Here is a 21,112-nt window from a genome sequence, read left to right as displayed (position 1 = left end):
CTGTGCACGTGAAACTTTTTCAAATATTTTTGTACTGGTATATTTTTTGGTTTCTTAATCTCATTCACCCAGAGGAAGTCTCGAAATAAAGACGAAACGTTGGTGAACACATAATACGGTTTGTTCCTTTTTTATTTTCTCTCTCTCTCTCTCTCTCTATATATATATATATATATAATCATTCTAAGAAACAACCTTTGATCTTTTGTGCCATGGGTTATCTATCAGTAGTAGATTACAGTATCGTCTTGTGACATCATAAAAGATTTTTGTTATCTTACATATCTATTTATATGGAGAACGTTATCCATTTATGACGTCATAAAGAATTTTTTCCTTGCCCTTTATTTCAATAGAAAACGTCATCTTTCTGTGACGTCATAAAAGAATTTTGGCAACTACCATTCTTTATGAAAAGGAAAAGCTTTTAACAATTACCACTCATTCCTCATTGTGCACGATAACCAGTCAACAACGGTAAACAAAGTTTTAGTGACATACTGATAGATATAGATTGATAAGTAACCCTTTTTGAGAAGCTGAATATCTCCTTGACGACCTTGTGTCACATCCTATCAGTGTACAGAGACAGTAAATAAAGATCTACAGGTAAAGATCTTTTTTCATAATTTTGAAATTTTTACTTATTCCGACATGACACGTTATTACGTAATAGTGATTTTATTTAAAATGTATTTTATATTTAATTTTAATGCACAAGCACCCAATTATTGGATGAAATATTATTTGTTTTTAGTTTTAGTTTTTACTATTGATTGTTTATTGAAATAAAAACATTTTATATTTTCAAACATTATTTGCTTGCTTCTGCATAGCGCTCACAAAAGTTGTGCTTCACAATCGTCTGATCTGCATGAAATCCTCCTCATTGGTTGCAGCTATTTGTTAACCTGCACGATTGCACGTTTTTACCACTGACATCAAAAGCAGAATGCGAAGTTGGGGAAGGTTTAGTTTAGAACATACTTTTAAGGACAGAATTCTTCAGTTGAATTTTCTTGGAGTTTTGCAACGTAGTTGTTTTCAATCATTTTTAGTCCGTGAACCAGTTCATCATGTATCAGAAAGAAATTCCCCTCTCACCTTCAAAAAATGTCTGACTCAAGGTATGCATTCATATTAACAATATTAACAATATTAACTAATACTAACATGATAGAATTCAACGCAAACGCTAGCAGAGAGAAAATCCAACATAACCTTAGTAGTGTTGGGACAATTAATCGGAATTGGAAGTCAGAAAAATTGGAACTTTTTGGGGTATTGGAATTGATATCTGATTCGGAAAATTTACGATAAACAAAATGATTATTTTAATTGTCTTTTTTATTTAATTTTGTTTAAAACAAAAGCTTCCAATATTGGTACTAATGATAAAATAATAAATATTAATTAATTTTAAATTACCAGTAAAACTAAAATTTATAAGTTATTCCCACAAGTGTAATTTTACGTCCGAGAAAATATCTGCACATTTAACGTGTTTTTATGGTAATCAGGATAAATAACAACTCTATAGTAAAATATTTGAGAATTTATAAATTTATTATGGAATTGATAATTGTATCGAAATCTGGAATTCAATAGGGAATCGGTAATATATTGGAATCTGGAATTTAGTATGGAATCGGTAATTGTATCAGAATCTTTAATTTAGTACAGAATCAGTAATTGTATCGGAATCTGAAATTTAGTAAGGAATCAGTAATTGTTTTTGGAATTTGGAATTTAGTATGGAATCGATAATCATATCGGAATCTGGTATTTAATATGGAATCAGTAATTGTATTGGAATTAGTAATTGTATCGGAAAAAAATATTGGAAATATCCCATCAGTAGCTTTTAGTAACAATAAGTAATACTGTTTTGTTGTTGTTGTTGCCAATTTGTTGTTGTTGCCAATTTGTTGTTGTTGCCAATTTCCTTCATCACTACAATCTAAAACCGTGTACTACCCCCCCTTCCAATTTAGAAACACTGTTCTAAAGATTATTGATGAAGATAAATATGAAGGACAATTTAGCCGAATTCTACGGAAGCACCATTCTGAAGAAATGGTTTCTGTTGTCCAGCTGTAACATTGGTACCTGTCTTTTCTTTAAATGTTGATGTTTCTCTCTTGTGTTCAGATCAAAAATAAAGTTCACATACCTTAAGAATAAAAAAAAAAAGGCAAAATTAACCACGCTAAAAATTGGATGTTTTTTAGTATATATTTTTCATGATGGACTTATTGTATAGAAGCACCTGGAGCTTTCTCAAAAATCAATCTGACAGAGTCTGTGTCATTTTGACGCTCTCTTCGGTTCAGTTGAGATATGGTTTTGTGCAATTTTAGATCTATCCTCCCAGACTTTACCTTCTACTTTGAAAAAGGTTTAGTTTATTGCTAATTGCCTGAAACACCCTTACAGAGAAAAACAGACAAGACTGCGCACACATTTTTGTGGGCCAGAGTGCTCTGATTCTTGTGTTGGCTTTTCAATCACGTCTTTCAGACCTTGTGTCATATCTTATTGGAAAAATAACAGCAGGAGTAATATTTTATTGACTTACCCTGCCAAGGTCAACTATTTTGTTTTCAATTTTGACCGCTTAGCAGCAATTTTTGTCAGCTTAAACCCAAATCAAAAGGATATATTTGCTGATGACACCACGCTCTATAACAGGGGAAAACAAATGAACACATATCTAAGGAAATGGCAGAAACACTCGAGAATGACCTTCAATCTGTAGTGGAATGGGGACAAAAGTGGATGGTCACATTCAATGCTGCCAAGATTAAGCTTGTTTCCTTCAATAATTACAAGAAACCTTCTCTACCACCAATAACTATGACTAAAGATACACTACGTGAAAGTACTTCCTTTAAACGCCTCAGCTTAATATTCACAGGCAACATAAGCTGAAACAGATACATTGAGAGCATTGCCAAGGCCGCTACAAAGATGGTGGGCTCTCTCTACCGTGCTAGAAACCTACTTACGCCTGGAAGTATTCTGTATCTTTACAAGGCCACCATTCACCCATGTATGGCGTACTGTTGTCACATTTGGGCTGGTGCTTCTGCTGCTAGACTCTTGCTCCTGGACAGGGTTCAAAAGAGTCACCAACCTGATAAGGTCTGAACTGTCATCTAAGCTTCAACCTCTGCCACATCGATGAAATGTTGCATCCCTCTGCCTGTTCTACAAGTATTTTAATGGTGAATGCTCCGATAAACTACAAGCCCTTGTACCCTTTCGATGTAAATACCCCCAACAAACCTGACAAACAGCAAAATCCCGGCCCTGCTAGACTTTGGAACTATCAAACCAATCATCTAATAAGAAAAGATAAAAAATGAATAATTAATCAACACTCGTTTTGCAAAGAAATATGCAAATTAGTGAACTTTCATGTAGTTGCTTCCATATCGATGACTGAGTATATTGAAAAGTTTATTTTAATAATTTTTGCAATAGAAAAAGTAGGCTTTTAATATTAATGTCAGAGTGAGAAAAAACTCAACTTTATAGGTATTGCTTTTCTTTATTAATAATGCAGTTTCTTTCTGCCTATTTTTCAGTTTTCAGCCCAACATGCCGCATTCCTATTGGTTAAGACCTTGAACACAAAGTATTGTTTATTCAGGTAAATCTTTGGAAAGAGTTGATTCCTGTTAGGAATAAGTAACAAATATAAAAACATTATTTCAAAACAATAGTTTTAAAAACGTAATACGGTTTCTTAAATATAATAACTTATATAAACACAAATTACTACTACTACTACTACTAATAATAATAATAATAATAATAATAATAATAATAATAATTTTCTGTCATTTGTGTTAATTAGATAAAAATTAAAGTGAACAGTAAAAAATGTTAACTTATTAGACAAATACATTATATATGTGTTTATTATTAATAATATTATTATTATTATTATTATTTTTTTTTTTTTTTTTTTAATGAACATTAACATTTAATTTCAACACATTTTAAGACCAAATCTTTCCACATTAAGTATTCCAATAAACTGTTAGCAGGTGATATGACCAACTGATGTTGTTGTCTACAAATGTCACTCAACAAAAGTATCCCATAAAAGTAATAAAATCTTTACACGTAAAATGTAAAATCGTATAAAATTAAAATTAATTTGCTTTCAAACCAAATACAATCGGATTTTACTTCTATCAAAAAATTGTAAGCATTGCAGCGAAATCAAAATAAGATGGCGACTTAGTTTAACCTGGTTCATCATAATGTTGACACATTTCAAGCATGTTTTTAAGTTACTTGCATAATGCTAAATAGATTTGAACTCAAAATGATTTCTTATTTATTAATATTCAATAAAAAACAACATAAAACCATCTTAATGTCTATACAAATTTTTTTTTCACATTCTTCTCTGAACACAATTTTTAATGATTACCCAAAAGTGATATTATTCATTTGAAAACTTAAATTCTTTAATCAGTTTTATTTATAAGATAATTAACTTCTAAAAAGTCAGTTTGTTTTCTACATTGTGGACAGTATTTCACAGCATTATTCAGGAATTTATTTCTAACAAAACCGATATTAGATTATAGGATTGACATGTGTTACCATCCTATATATTTATTGAGCAACTGCGTAAGTGAAAATACACAAGCCATGCTACAAAAGAAAACTCTAAAAAAATTCAATTACATTTTTTGTGCAAAAAAGTGGCCCCAGGCAAGAAATTAACAAAATTGTTACATTGTGGTCACATGAAGTGTCTACAAATACATCCATATGCCAAAATTATTATTCCGACTCCAGACTCCAGATTCAGGGCAATTGCTCCTGACATATCTAAGGCCTTTGATAGGGTATGGCATAAAGGTTTACTTCATAAGATCTCTAGCTATGGTATTGCTGGAAATGTCTTCTCAATTATTAAATCATTTCTTTCTGATAGGTTCATAAGAGGGGCAAAAATCAGAAACTCACAGTATTAATGCCGGTGTCCCTCAGGGATCCATCCTGGGCCCAACTCTTTTCCTGATCTATATTAATGATCTTCCAAATCACATCCTTACATCATTTGTAGACATCTATGCTGACGACACTACCATTTATGGTAGCACATCTAAGACAGTAAACGAGCAAGTTCTCTCCAATTCTCTCTCCTCTGATCTTGAGCACATAGTACAATGGGGTAAGGAGTGGCTGGTTACTTTTAATGCATCTAAAACCAAACTTCTCTCTTTACATCATCAACATTCTGATCCACATCTGGCATCGATTGAAATGAATGGCTCTCGTCTTCAGGAGGCCTCAAGTTTTGACAAGCTTCTTGGCTTGACCATTACTCCTGATCTTAAATGGAACACGTACATTAAATCTGTTGCCAAGGCCGCTGGAAAAATGGTGGGATCTTTCTATCGATCCGGTAGATATCTCACTACTGATGCTATTCTCTATCTATATAAGAGCCAGGTACGTCCAAGGATGGAATACTGTTGCCACATCTGGGCAGGAGCTACTAGAAAGGACTTGTCCTGCCTTGATAGAGTTCAAAATAGACTTCATAGCCTTGTAGGAGATGTCCTTTTCTCTTCCTTGCAACCTCTATCTCACAGAAGAGATGTTGCGAGTTTGTCTCTGATGTATCATTATTTTCATGGAAAGTGTTCGACTGAGCTTCAATCTATGATCCCCCCTCGCCAATCTTTCATAAGAAACACTCGTCTAGCTGTAAACACTATCAATAATTCCCCCCACTCTTTATCTGTGCCTAAACCTAAACGTAGATTCCATGAACAAAGCTTCTTTCTTAGAACTGCACGCCTGTGGAATTGTTTTCCGTTTTCCTGCTTTCCGGCTGACTACAATATGGTTGTCTTCAAGTCTAACGTAAATAAGTTCTTGATGAGCCATTCCATATAAGTTATCAAATTTACCAAATTTTCATTACTAATGATTACTATATTGTCCAATTTCTAATGTACACTCTTTAACCCTTATCCTTGAGTGGCCTCTTGGCCTTGATAATGTGGTGATGCCTATGTAAAAAAAAAACAAAAAAGACTTTATGAACAAAGAAGAATAAGGCAAACAGAAAAGTGAGTAAGAGAAAAGACAGAAAGCAAATATGCTATTGTGCTCTTTGAAATTTTTTTAGGACAAAATGGAAGTGGTTAACAAGTACATTCTTACAAAATTGATTTTGAATCGAAATGTTTTAATTTTTAAAATTCTTCAGAAAACAGACCTTATAGAAATTTGAGGAGTATCCCTTCATCCAAAGAATACTTTATGGCTTAGAGGATGGTGTCTGCTGCAGTTAAGTTGGAATTAACTGGTGATTATCTTATGAACAATGCAACTACATTGAGCATGATTGGTAAGTGGACGAAAAAAGTCAGCAATTTCTATTGCATTTCTATTTAGAAGTACTCGAGATTTAGGGTCATAGAATTAAAAATGTTGGCAATTAAAAATATAGGAGATCCTTAAATGTATCAAAAAATCTTTAAACAACAAAATTTTAACTTTCTTTCTTATGCAGTTATTTTATAAGATAAATACAGTAATTTTATAAAATAAATACAATTATTTTATAAAATCACTTAAAAAAGCTTTAATGTCTAATTTGACTTATTAAAGAATCCTATAAAATTGATTTTCTACAGATTTACAATTTTTGTTTTCATAGTAAATGTCCTGTTAACAATTGATTTTGTTAAAATTTTTGTAGATTACAATGATGGCAGAGGTGATAATGCAAGAGCCTCAACATCCATAGAATCCAATCAGTCCATAGGGGCTACAATAATCGCTTTCATCTATTATTTTATTGTAGCCATTGCCAACGGTATGTTATTCTCAGACATATTTTATAATCTTTTTTTTTTTTTTTTTGATTTGTGACAAAATTATTTGTTACTGGATTAAAATTTTCCATTATTTTTTTCCCATTAATCATTTTTCCAATTCATCCGATCTGTTTTGTTATCTGATTATTGCATTTTCTTTCTTGGTGGTGTCAGAATTTCTCAAAATTTTGTACTTTTTAATTTGTTGTTGAAACATTTTGTCATGAAATAATAAAAAAAATAATTCTTTTGCAAGTGCAAAACGTTTCTGCACAAAAACTGTAATTATGGTTACGAAACTTGTTAAATGGATGATGCAAGCAACGGCTCATAATGTAACTTCAATGTAAGTATTAAAACTAAACAGGTTTCGTTAAATTGAATGTTTCTTTTTGTCTTTTAAAAGGGATTCTACATTTATTTTTTAGAGAAAGTTCTTTAGTGAGATTTTATTAGAGAAGAACACGTCTAGTAATCTGTTAAATCTATGCCCATCCCTAAATTGATATAACATTCTCCCTTTTATTTATTTCTTTTCGTTAACTCCAAAGATAAATACTTCATTTGGTTAGAAACAGTTGGTGCACAGTTTTAATTTTAGCATTTTCATCATAACTTATTGTGTGTGTGATAAAAATCAGTGTACAGTGTGTTAAAACTAAAACGTTCACTGTTTTTAATTAAGATTCATTAATAATTAAAACACAACTCGTTCTACCATAAATGATTTAAGGATGTTTTCAGGCTACACATAATGAAAATATATATACATATTATAAAAGTGCCATTGTCTGTCTGTGGAATAGTCTCTATCAAACTACTTTGTAAGTTTTTGGTCTACAATCTATATTGTATTTAAACATATTTTACGATCAAGCAAAGCATGCTAAGGCCTTGATAAGTTGTGACTCTTCTGTAATATATATATATATATATATATGTATATGTAAATCCATGTTAAATAATATAAACGTCTACTTTCCAGTTCTAATCATGTCTCTCATCTTGTTGACAGTGTTACTTCTGGTCGACTTACCCACCGTCTACCCATATTTATTTTGGTGCTGCTCAGTGGATTGTGGATCATTTGTAAGTATTGCCTTTTTTTTATGACACGTTTTGGATTCTATCAAGTTATTTAAAAATGATGCTTGGAGCAAAGATGAAAATAGTGAGAATAATTTGACTAACCTAATTGTAAATTTAAAGCCAAGAATTACAAATTAGCAAATCTGTTGAAATATTTATCGATATGGATGATTGACATATTTTTTAGTTTTGGACTTTTTAATTTGTTGCAGGAATTTTTGATCATAAAAACTTATAATAATTTTTGACATTATATAGAATTATAAGATGCATTTCTGTATATTAGTAGCAAATGAAAACGTTGCACAGGAGGTTATAAGTGAATTACCTCCAGTTATAGGTGAAATACCTCTCATTACAGGTGAATTACCTCCAGTGACATATCTCCAGTTATAGGTGAATTACCTCCAGTTACCTGCTTTTTTTGGTATAATTTCTTTATTATGAAGAAGAGGATTATGTATATCTGTTTTTTTTTTTTTCTATCTTGATATTTTTCTGTTTCTCTCAAATATGTCGCAATTTCCTAAAATATTTGAGGTAAGAATATGCAATTCTCTTTCTTTTTTACCTCCCCTCACTCGCTTTACTTTCCTCCCTTTTTCACCTTTTTTATTTCTTTCTAGTTTCTCTTAGTAAACACCGATTTATATATTTTTTCCAGCCTTTGAACACGAATTTCTTGAGTTCGTTAAACAGGTAAATTTTTTTTTTTTCACATCTTTTTTTTTTTTTAAATTATGTACCTTCTATATTCTCTCTGCATATTAAAAACGTATAACACTGGTGTGTTTATTTTACTCGTGCATAAATAAATTCAAATTTACTTCACGAAATAATTTAATTTGCTGCTTTCCCAGAGTTTCCCTCATATGAAAAAAAGAAAGAAAAATATGTATGTATACGTACCCATGATGGAAAGAAAATATATTCAAAAAATCACATAAATTGATCAAGTAGTTTTATTTTCATAAAGAAAATAATTTTTACACGGATTTGTTTTTCCATTGCGGTCCTCTCTATGCATAAAGAATGTCTGTTTAAAATCTTATAAGTTTGATCTATTTGGACTTATGTCCTTTATTTTTTTAAACTTGTTTCAAAATTGCAAGCACTTTTCATTTTTACAACTTAAAAGCTCCCATTTTAAATATTACATTTTTTTTCATGCAAGTACATCACAAATGAGTAGATGAACCAAAATAAATTGTTTCTTGATTTCCCAACTATATTTCCTTTTAAAAAAATTATGTTATCAATTGTAACATTTTCAAAGAATAAAAATTCCACTTATTTTTCAATGATTAAATTCAACTTTAATAATTTTTCTTTTGCAGCCAAAGTTCAAAAAGTTTTGAGAACAAATATGAAATGACAATCAAAAAATCTCTTCAAAAATCTCTTCATTCTGATTTTCTTGCTGGATTCAGTCACATTCGTTCTGATGTCAAAGAGGAAATTTCTGCTACTCTGGCAAAGGTAAACTTTGATTAGAATTCTATTTAGTTTCATTTTCTGTCACTTTTGATGTTGGAATGGTTAGAATGCAAAAAAAAATCAGTTGTCATGAATTAATGTGATATATCGGAATAGAGCCGGGGGGGGGCAATTCTCTGTACATTCGGGCATTAACTTTTCCATGAATTCTCACAAGAGTTCCTTTTAAAGATATCATGCCTCATACCATTATACTGCCACCTCCAAATTTTACTGTACTTTTAACGCACTTAGGGGACAGCCTTTCTCCATTTTTTCTTCTGACATGTGGTCTTTTGTCTGATCCGAAAAGATTAAATTTAGATTCATCAATAAAATGAACCTTTTCCCATTTTTTTACGATTAAACCCGGTTCTCCAACTTCCAACGTAGACCCCTACTACCATGTCTCCTTCTCCAACATCAGGGGTCTACGTTCTAACCTTCCAGAGGTTGAAACCCAATTACAGGAGACTAAACCAGACCTTTTATTTTTAAGTGAAACTGGCATTGGACAGGCTATTTCCCTTGATGAGTTTGCAATTACAGGATACTCTAACTTAACTTCTAAATCTGACCCCCAAGATCGCCATGGGCATGGAATATGTGCCTATATTAAAGATAGCTTTCCATGTGGGAGGGACATCTCCAGGGAAGATCCTAACTTACCTTATATGTGCTTCCGGGTTGCTTTAGCTCACACTACTGCATTTATATTTACTCTCTATCGCCCCCACAACAGCGGAGTTACTATCTTTCAAAGCATATCTGAGAAAATTGACCAAGTCCTTTCTACTTATCCTTCAGCTAACATTCACGTATGTGGAGACTTCAATGTTCACAACGTCGAATGGTTGACCCACTCAAACAAGACCGATGATGAGGGGAGGTTCTGTCATGATTTCTCCATTGCCTATGACCTCACTCAGATTGTTCAGGAACCTACCCGTGTGCCCGATTATGACGGCCAGTATGCGAGCCTACTAGACCTTTTTCTCACAACTTGCCCTGAACTATGTTCAGTTTCTGTTCTGTCGCCTCTTGGATCTTCCGACCACTCTGTTGTATCAATTAAGATAAAAATGAAATGTAATAAGTCCCCAGACGTACCTCTTCATCGTACAGTATATCGATACACTAAGGCTGACTGGGATAGCTTCCGTACATTTATATCTGATCTACCTCTGCATTCCATGTTTAAAAAGGATGTGTCCTCTATAGTATTAGACCTAACTGAATGGTTAATTGTAGGTATTGACCATTTCATACCCTCTAAAAAGTTTCAGCAAAAACCTAACAGCCAGCCATGGTTCTCTCCAGAATGTGCTGCTGCCATTGCGCACAGAAATCACTTTTTCCACTGCTTCAAACGTAATAGATGTATGGAAACTAAAGCCGTTTTCAGGACTGCCAGCAACCATTGTAAGAAAGTAATAAGGAACGCAAGAGAGTTGTATGCTCAATCTGTTAAGTCCAAAGTAGCTGAGCAGCGGCTTGGTTCCCACCAGTTTTGGCAAATAGCAAACAGAATCCTGAACAGAAGTGTGTGCTCCATCCCAACTATTATCAATGGATCTGAGGTAATCTCGTCAGCATCAGACAAAGCCAAACTCTTTGTCAAGAACTTTGCAGCTAATTCTACCCTTTGCGACCAAGACCGCCAACCCCCAATATTTCCTCTTGTATCAGAAAACACGCTATGTGATATACGTATATCTGTACGTGATGTTGCCAAACTAATCAAAAACCTTGATTCCAGTAAAGCAACTGGCCCTGATGGTATTCCAATTATAGTACTCAAAAAACTTCAACCTGAACTAGCGCCCATACTTACAAAACTGTTTAAACGTTGTCTTAAGGAGAATAGTTTCCCATCTCCCTGGAAAATCTCATCAGTATGCCCTGTGTTTAAGAATTCAGGTGATCGCTCATCCCCCTCTCAGTACAGGCCAATAAGTCTCCTGTGCGTCATGAGTAAGTTGCTAGAATCTGTATTAAATACAGAAGTAATCAAACATCTCAACAAAAATAACCTTCTTAGTGACACTCAATATGGTTTCCGTTCTGCTAGATCTACAGCAGATGTCCTTACAGTTATATCGCATAGGATTAGCAAATCTCTCGACGGTGGCAATCTTTCTAGGGCAATTGCTCTTGACATATCTAAAGCCTTTGATAGGGTATGGCATAAAGGTTTACTTCATAAGATCGCTAGCTATGGTATAGCTGGAAAAGTCTTCTCAATTATTAAATCATTTCTTTCTGATAGATTCATAAGAGTAGTAGTTGAGGGGCAAAAATCAGAAGCTCACAATATTAATGCCGGTGTCCCTCAGGGATCCATCCTGGGCCCAACTCTTTTCCTGATCTACATTAATGATCTTCCAAATCATATCCTTACATCATTTGTAGACATTTATGCTGACGACACTACCATTTATGGTACCACATCTAAGACAGTAAACGAGCAAGTTCTCTCCAATTCTCTCTCCTCTGATCTTGAGCACGTAGTACAATGGGGAAAGGAGTGGCTGGTTACTTTTAATGCATCTAAAACCAAGCTTCTCTCTTTACATCATCAACATTCTAATCCACATTTGTCATCAATTGAAATGAATGGCTCTCGTCTTCAGGAGGCCTCAAGTTTTGACAAGCTTCTGGGCTTGACCATTACTCCTGATCTTAAATGGAACACGTATATCAAATCTGTTGCCAAGGCCGCTGGAAAAATGGTGGGATCTTTCTATCGATCCAGTAGATATCTCACTGCTGATGCTATTCTCTATCTATATAAGAGCCAGGTACGTCCAAGGATGGAATACTGTTGCCACATCTGGGCAGGAGCTGCTAGAAAGAACTTGTCCTGCCTTGATAGAGTTCAAAATAGACTTCGTAGCCTCGTAGGAGATGTCCTTTTCTCCTCCTTGCAACCTCTATCTCACAGAAGAGATGTTGCGAGTTTGTCTCTGATGTATCGTTATTTTCATGGAAAGTGTTCAACTGAGCTTCAATCTATGGTCCCCCCTCGCCAAACTTTCACAAGAAACACTCGTCTAGCTGTAAACACTATCAATAATTTCCCCCACTCTTTATCTGTGCCTAAACCTAAACGTAGATTCCATGAACAAAGCTTCTTTCTTAGAACTGCACGCCTGTGGAATTGTCTTCCGTTTTCCTGCTTTCCGGCTGACTACAATATGGTTTTGTTCAAGTCTAAAGTAAATAAGTTCTTGATGAGCCGTTCCATATAAGTTATTAAATTTACCAAATTTTCATTACTAATGATTACTATATTGACCAACTTCTACTGTACACTCTTTAACCCTTATCCTTGAGTGGCCTCTGGGCCTTGATAATGTGGTGATGCCTTTGTAAAAAAAAAAAAAAAAAAAAAAAGATTGAAAACAAGGGGCTTTTCACTAAATACTGAAAGGATTCTTTATTTTTTCATAATGAATTTCCCTCGTTCCTTAACTTTTGGACGCCTGTAATTTAATTAAATTTATTTATATGTAAAAAAAAAACTAATATGTATTAAAATCAAAAATTTAAAAAAGTTTTTTTCTTTAACTACCATTATTAAACATTGGAAAATTCACCAAAAATTTTTTTTTTCTTTTTCATAGATAAAGTTAGAAGCCATTAAAAAAAAATGATCGATCGTTCCTTAACTTTTGGACGCTACTGTGTATATGGCAGATATTTTGATTGTGAATTTGAAATTTGTAAAATTGTGTTTGCAAACAATTGCTCCATTTAAATTCCCTCTAGAATAATTTTGAATTTAAGAATTAAAAAAACTTTGATACATATAATTTATTTATACACACACACACACACACACACACACACACACAAACAAAAAAAACACATATATATAATTTGTTTGTTATCCACATATGCTTCTAGAATAGTTTTTAGGTGTATGAAAAACATGGCGATTAACAGAGCTGAACCACTTTGACCCGTAATGTAGTGAACTCATTTGAAATTGGTTCAAACCACTCAGTGTGAATGTCATTACAATGATAATTAGATTTATAATTTGAATTTATGACATCCTATTTGTCCGGGGAGTTTTTCATGCATTTTGTATATTCTTCAAACACATCGTTTTTGTTTTTTCTTTTTATCTGATTAGCTTTTCTTTATTTCAGGAATCTTGGATAAAAGAAGAGTTGGAACATTTTGAAGCTGTGAATGAAAATTTGAAATTCCTTATGACAAATGTTGAGGTGAATAAATTGACGTTTTATTCTAATTCTGCATGACGTGTTTACTTTCAGAATATACAAATACTTTTCTTCTTCATCCAACAAAAAAATAAGATCATAAAATGCACAAAAGAAAAATGGCAGACCATATAGGATATGTTCCTAAACAATAAATTATATGAACTTCATCTTAAAATGAAACAATTCAAGAGAAGATATATTGTTAAGCAGTCAGAATTGAACATACTCAAAGCAGAAGCTGCACCTCTAATCAAGTACTCAAGCATTCTAATCTGCTAAAAATATAGGAATAAATACTAAACCTCACTATGGCGTTAGAAAATGTGCCTTACTCTAAAATAATAAAGACAAGTTCACCAATTTATGATTTTAATTTTTTTCATTTTATGAACACAAATTTCTTGAATTCATTAAAAAGGTAAGTTTCATTTTCCACATCTTTTTCAAATTTTTTACTGTTTCTCTTCTATATTCTCTAAGTACGTCTAATACTGATGCGTTTATTTTATTTGTGTATAATTTGAAATTTACTTTCTGAAATAATTTTCTGTTTAACTAGTTGCAATAACCATCCAATAATACGTTCATAAAGTGATACTTGAAAACTTTAATAGAGGCAAGAGGTCGGATCCCCAAATATTTTCAAAGGGATTATAAAACTGAAGCTATGGACTGAGAAAAATTTATGTTATGAAATTAAGCTCCAGTTTTAGAATTATTCATTTATGGCTGGGTTAAAAATAAAATTCTAATTTTTCATAGTTTCCATTATTTTTTTTTTTAATAAAATAATACTTTCTCCTAAATTGTCACTGTGTCTCAAGCCATTTTTTATGTTTGTTCTCCTTTACCTTTAAAATAGTTGACAGAATAAAGTTTCATTAATTTTGGGATTTTGTTATGATTTTTATGGAAATATTTTCCTTTTCCTGAATATATTCTTATTCTTAATTTGAGTTTAGAATAAAAGTTGAATTTTCTTTTACAACCGTTAACATCAACTTTAACCAGTTCTCTTTTGCAGTCAAAATTCAGTAAGTGATGAGAATAAAAATAAAATTAAACTTCTCAAAGAATCGCTTCAAACCCTTATTGTTGAATTCAGTCACATGAGAAACATCCAAAACGAATATTATAACTTATTCAAAAACTGCTGCAAAAATGCCACGACCATTCATTCCAATATCAAACAGGAAGTTTATGCTGCTCTCTTGAAGGTAAACTATTTATCAGACTTCTGTTCAGTTTTATTTTCTGTTTTTATGTTAAAATGATTAGAATACAAAATAATGTTATGAATTGTTTTAAAGAAGTGTTCTATTCGAGTGGTGCGATCAGATATTCATAAAATTTCAAAACCCTACAAAAAATGTGAAAGGAAAACGAAAACAAAACAAAAATATCTAAGTAATATGACTCCCAGGCAACCCCGGCTAGGAACAGCTAGTACATATGTATATGTTCTTTTATTTATATATATTTTTACTATAGTTTCTATATGATATCTGAATGATTCAAAATATATGATATTTTATTTTAATTTTTAACTTCAAACACGTTCACAATAATGTTTAAGAAAAAAAAAATCAAATCTCTTTTTGTCCAGGTTTTGGGGGGAAATGTTGATGAGAACAATGGAATGGCTGAAAGTGTTGTGCAACAGACTCTCATGACTTGGCTGCAGGGCAATTACATCAGTCATTCTGAATTAGACAGTCAATTGGGTGTTTGGACCACATCTCTAACAAAGAAATTTCAAGAGATGATGGCCAAAGAAAAAACAAATTCTATTTTTTATATCTCTGAGGTTAATCCTGGCATTTCTGAATTGGTAAGTATTTAAACTTGAACTTACTGAAAATAGTTCCTGTGCGTTTGTACAAGTGAGGCACAGGTTCGAATCTTGTATGAGTTTCGTTTTTCACATTGTGGTATTCTTTATTTACCTCAAATGACCTGAACAAGAACAAATAATTCCCAGCAATTATATGTAAAAGCAAATAACTTTTTAGAACTGATCAGATGATTATAAATACATTATGCCACACAAAATTACCCTAAAAGAGTTGATGTGCTGTAAAATAAATCCCAACCTTCCATTAATTTCGCTCTGTTTACTTTCATTTGATAAAACTTATGAATTATAAAATAAAATTAATCTTTTACTAAAATAATTTAATTTTTAGTTTGGAAAGTCAATTATAAATACGAAACCATATTCTTGAAGAAAAATTGTATTTCCACATTTCTCCCTTTGATCATAGTTTTGCTAGACTAGTATATATAAAGAATGAACATACACTACACTACCCCCCTCCCCCAGTCTTCTGGTGAAACATGAAAATTTCTTACGCTTACAACTGCCATAATTTTGTTAATTTTTTTAATTTCCCAGTTTGTACGATCCGTGGTTGATAAAGCTCTGGTGAAGTTCAATGCTGATAAAACTGGAATGTCAGATTTTGCTTTGGAATCTGGGGTTGCGTTTTTGATTTTCCATGTTTCTATCTCCACAGATAATTATGAACCATTTAATGACCTTATTTGCCTATGCAAATACACAAGTTCACTTTCGCAAAGTGTGACAGTAAAAAATTGTACTGTCAAATTAAATTTTATTTACGTAATAAGTTCACAGTAAAATGTAACTTTTCTATACTTTGGATCGTGAGAATATATATTTCTAATTTCCTATGAAACAATAACATTAAAGCTAAAAGTTAGCTATATCAATCTTTGTTCTTTTTTGGTTGTGTGGTCGATAGATTTTGTAACAAAACAAAATGCATAAACCTGTTTATTTAGTGAGTTCTAACATATGTTTTGTTTCTGTAAGAAAACAAAATTTTACTTTCAATTTGATTGTTATATTTTAGAGCATCATTTGTCTGTTGTAGTATCATATTTTTTCAAAAATAGAGTAATTATAGCGAATATTGAGTACACGAATTTAAAATCAATCTGTCCTCTAACAAACCACATTTAAACAATTATTTTTATAGCACTGTCATTCTCCAATGCTCACAAATTTATATTTCCAAGTGTTAATTTTTATTTAAAATAATAATACGCTTCAAGTCGACATTTTATTATGAGTTGCTGCTTTTAAAGTAGAAGTTTTTTTATGTATTTTTGAAATTCGTTTTCCCCCCTTTTATTTCAGGTGGCAGTGTGATCAGTACTCATTGTTCGGAGACTTTCACAAAGAATTCTGCCCTCATCAGTATTTTTGGTCTTCCTCTTTATTATAAAGCAAATTCCCCAAGAACTGCAATTCAAGTAAAAAAAAAAAAATTGTTTTTCATGAAAACTTCATTTTCAAATTTAATGCATTATAAATCTAAGAAGTTGTCAATCTGATTCCCGAGAATTATAGATCACATTTTATGGATTGAATCAAATTTTATTGATAACCTCGGATTATCGATGTTAGACCTAAATAACTTTGTGTGTATCAAATCGCTATTTAATTCTTACAAGTCATTTACGTACTCTTACAGTTTGACATTCATCTATTTAAAATGGTTAATTTCTACACAAATATATCTCATCAGTCCATTTACTTAACCACTCTTTTAGTAATATTTGTATACCTTTAAACTTATGAGTTATTCATTTCTAAAATCCTTATGTATTAAATCTGGTACTAACAGATTAGGCTGTCTAAAGATATTGGTTTCCTAATTTTAAAAAAAGCACCAAAGATTAATTTCTTTGTTTCTTCGTTTCCCTTTGCAAAACTCAATGATGTTCTGCAAAACCAAAAACAAGAACACTTTTTCTCTACAAAACAAGCAAACCAAACACTATTAATAAATATTTAAAAGCAAACAATTAACATAAAAAAAGAAGCACCGCATAAAAACAGTATATTTATGCATGTATATATGTGTGTTCATGATGGTCTGAAAAATTTACAAGAATTCATATGGGAAAATTATGTTTATTTTAATTACAGATACCTCTAATCTCTCTCTATCTTTGTATTGGTCATCTACAGAAAGTTTTGCTGTACCACAACTATTCAATGTGGCTTAATATTTATTAATGTTGAAATGTGATTTTTAAAAATTATCTCTATTTTTACGATATTGATAAGCATAAACAAACCAAAAGAAACATTTTCTCAAGTGCCACTGTTGTATCAAAAACATCTGTTTAATATTGTCCTTTTGGGGGAAAAGGAGAGAACTATAAAGAGAAATGTTATGATAAAGAGAGATTTTCAATTGTAAGAATATATATTTGGATAACTATTTTCATCTTTATCGTTTCAGACTATGTAACCTCTGAGCAATCTTTTGAAAATTGGGAGCATAAAGATTTCCATGTTTGAAAAGATTCACACAAAGGTTAGATGTTACACTGATCAAAATATTTGCAATAAGAAAAGTAACTTGTGTGTTTATTTTGTATTTTTTTTTCTTTATTTCTTGATTTAGGCTGATGTCAATGTCAGTGAATGTTGGCCCTTCAAAGGCAGTACTGGAACATTAGTGATTAAGTTATCACATAAGATTAAAATTACTGTCTTCAGCATAGAACATATTCCTAAATCCATCTCTCCCTTTGGACATATTGAGAGTGCACCCCAAAATTTCTCAGTTTATGTAAGTGCAGCTGTTTTATTGTTTTCTAATATTAAATCTTTTACTTTTCTTTACAAATGAATATTTGATTCTTCATTTTAGTAACTTATTTATATTGACAATGTTTGACTAAAATGAAAAATACTTTATCTGGTAATATTTTATTCTCATTAAAATAAAAATGGTCCTTTTGATCTTTCTTGACTGGATCAATTTCTATTGTGTTACGTTATTTTCTACATCTTAAAAATTATTACCTCTAATGAAAAAGATGTTTTTAATCTAAATGTTACTATTTTACCTTGCATAAGTTTTTGACAAATTTATTGGGAAATTTATAGATCATCTGGAGTTTAAAATTAGGTTAGAGTTAGAATTGTGGTCTTTTTTTTTTTTTTTTTTTGAAAGAAAATATGGTTAGTGGAGGCTATGCCGAATTAGGTGTAAGTGGAAACTCACTATACTCATTTGCCATTTTTATTGTATGGGCAAACTAATGTGATTGGGTTTATTTAGGTATCGTTTCTGGTGGTGCTCAAATATGAGGGAGTGCAAAGGCAGAGTGCATAATTTTAAAATATGTCTAACAAATATTCTAAAAATAATTTATTGAAATGTTTTAAAATATAATTTATTGAATGTTTTAAAAGAAAATTTATTAAGTAAAAATAAATTATTTATTACCGAAAAATAACTTATTGGGATGCTTTAAAAATAATTTATTGGTAAAATTTTTTTATTAGAATGTTTTAACAATAATTTATTGAATGTTTTAAAAAAATTTTATTCAGAAAAAATAATTAATCGGAAGTTTTAAACAATAATCTATTGATGCAAATTGATTTATTGAAAAGTTTTAAAAATGAAAATTATTTATTAGTAAAAAAGTATTTATTATAATGTTTTAAAAATAATTTATTGGGAGGTGGAGGAGTGCAATGCAACTATATCATTACAATTTTGATTGAAACTTTTCTTGTCTGTATAATTTTTTTACCCCCAAAAAAATCATCTGCAATCGAATGCAATGCTGGATTTTATTTTATTTTGCAAAGTTGTCGCAGTTTTTATCTCTAACATAGTCATTAAATGCAGACATGATTAGAGTAAATAAGAGTAAAAAATAAATAAAGAAAGAATATTAGTTGTGAAATATCAAGTACAAAATTTAATTAACAGTGATGAGGGGAAAAACTATAAAATGAAGATTAATTGAAACGAAATTGATTCTGTCAAAAAAATTCAAAAAGCAATACAAAAATTAGGATCAACTTATTCTTCTTCTTCTTCTTATTATTATTATTATTATTATTATTATTATAAAAAGAAAAATATAAATAATAATAAAAATGATAACAATAATAATAAAAAGAAAAATATAAATAAGAATAATAAAAATGATAACAACAAATAATAAAAATAAAAATAATAATAATAATAATAATAATAATAATAATTCAATATTGATATAAAACTAATAATTTAATATGAAAAAGTTTTTTTTACAGACAAGTATTTAATAAATTTAATTTCTTTTGATTTTCAAACTTTTTCCATCTTCTTTTTTTTTTTACTTCCTTTCAGAGTTTAACCAAACCGGATGATGATAGAGCAGTCTTTAGGGAACTTTACTTACAAAGATAATGACGAAACTATTCAACAATTCTTTCCACATGTACATAGTTTGTTTTTTCCAATGAAATCATTTTCACCAAATTAATTTTTATTTCAATTTTTCTAATAGTTTTTTTTTGTTGTTTTTTTTTAAATGTTTCATGTTTTTTCATTTCTTTTATTTCAGGTGGCAAATGTCAAAGGAACACAATTCGTCAAACTTCTGATTACCAGCAATCATGGCAATTTGGAATATACTTGTCTCTATCGTTTCCGTGTACATGGAGTTCTTCCTGGCCCTGATAGTTAAAAATCTATACTGTTATTTTAGTACTTGTCCAGAAAGAACCCCAAGATGCATATGCTAGTTAAAAATAGAATAAGAAGAAAACTAAAAAAAAACATACACCTACAAGACGTATTTTCATCTCCAATCCAAAATTTTAAACTCCACTAAAAAATCTTAATAAATTAAAACATACGTTAATTATGAACACTAAAATAAAATTCTAAGGTAAATATAAACATGTACACCTAAAGTAAATTCCCTAATCTATAATTGGAATGAATAGGAACAACAATTATCAGATTGTATTTGATCTATATTTGAGGAAAATATGTCTAAAATAATTGCAAACCTTTCAAGGCTTCGCATTCATTTAACTTTCTCTTAATTTTTTCATGTCACAAGAATGATTGAATTGAAACCTTTCATTGTTGTATAATACTCAACTCTGAATTTCCTATTTATTGGGTAAACAAATATTTAATATTTTGCTTCATTTTGCTATCAAACTACTTTTTTTGTACCCAATTATGGGTAGATTGTAAATACTTTTCATTGGCCAAATGGTTTATTCTCTGTGAATTCCAATTAGTTTATTTTCTGTTTCAATTTTGTTGAATCTTCAGAAAAAATGTTTCTGTTTTGCATCCATTGATCAATTTGTAAATACGTTCTGATTATTTATGAATTCTGAAATGTAAATATTTTTCATCTTCATGTATTTTTTATAAATGTTCAAATAAAGTTTTTTTACTTTTGATAAAAAGTTGTTTTTCTTTTGTCTTTTATGAAATTTAAATTCAAAAACAAAATATTTATTAATTGAAAATTATTTATTAACCCTCATATTTAAAATATTTAAATATTATTTTTTTGTATACTTTTTCTATTTTTGGTGCAAACATTTATAAGATCGACTTGAAAAATAAAAATGAAAACAAAAAGTATTTACAAATTCACTTT

The 21,112-nt window shown here is 30.7% G+C and overlaps 1 protein-coding gene across 7 annotated transcripts; it reads left to right on the top strand.

Moving 5' to 3' along the window:
• The first annotated feature begins 410 nt into the window (after positions 1-410).
• Positions 411-20,909, top strand: LOC145260574 (SUN domain-containing protein 3-like). Of its 7 annotated transcripts, none has more exons than XM_080118850.1 (10): positions 411-609; positions 3,591-3,655; positions 6,248-6,388; positions 6,743-6,859; positions 7,876-7,949; positions 8,614-8,648; positions 9,287-9,428; positions 13,583-13,660; positions 14,672-14,877; positions 16,056-16,170. In XM_080118850.1, exons 3-9 carry the CDS (start codon positions 6,313-6,315, stop codon positions 14,696-14,698), a joined length of 549 nt encoding a protein of 182 aa, XP_079974976.1. In that variant the 5' UTR covers positions 411-609; positions 3,591-3,655; positions 6,248-6,312; the 3' UTR covers positions 14,699-14,877; positions 16,056-16,170. The 7 variants fall into 7 exon arrangements, with proteins under 7 accessions (XP_079974976.1, XP_079974977.1, XP_079974975.1 ...); XM_080118851.1 differs by having other exon boundaries at positions 413-609; positions 14,685-14,877; XM_080118849.1 differs by lacking the exons at positions 14,672-14,877; positions 16,056-16,170 and having other exon boundaries at positions 413-609; positions 13,583-14,662.
• Positions 20,910-21,112: the final 203 nt, after the last annotated feature.

Source organism: Euprymna scolopes, chromosome 36 (genome assembly GCF_053919585.1).
Source record: "Euprymna scolopes isolate OS-2025 chromosome 36, ASM5391958v1, whole genome shotgun sequence".
NCBI lineage: Eukaryota > Metazoa > Mollusca > Cephalopoda > Sepiida > Sepiolidae > Euprymna > Euprymna scolopes.
The sequence above is the reverse complement of the archived record's forward strand: the minus strand, read 5'-3'. Positions and strand labels throughout refer to the sequence as shown.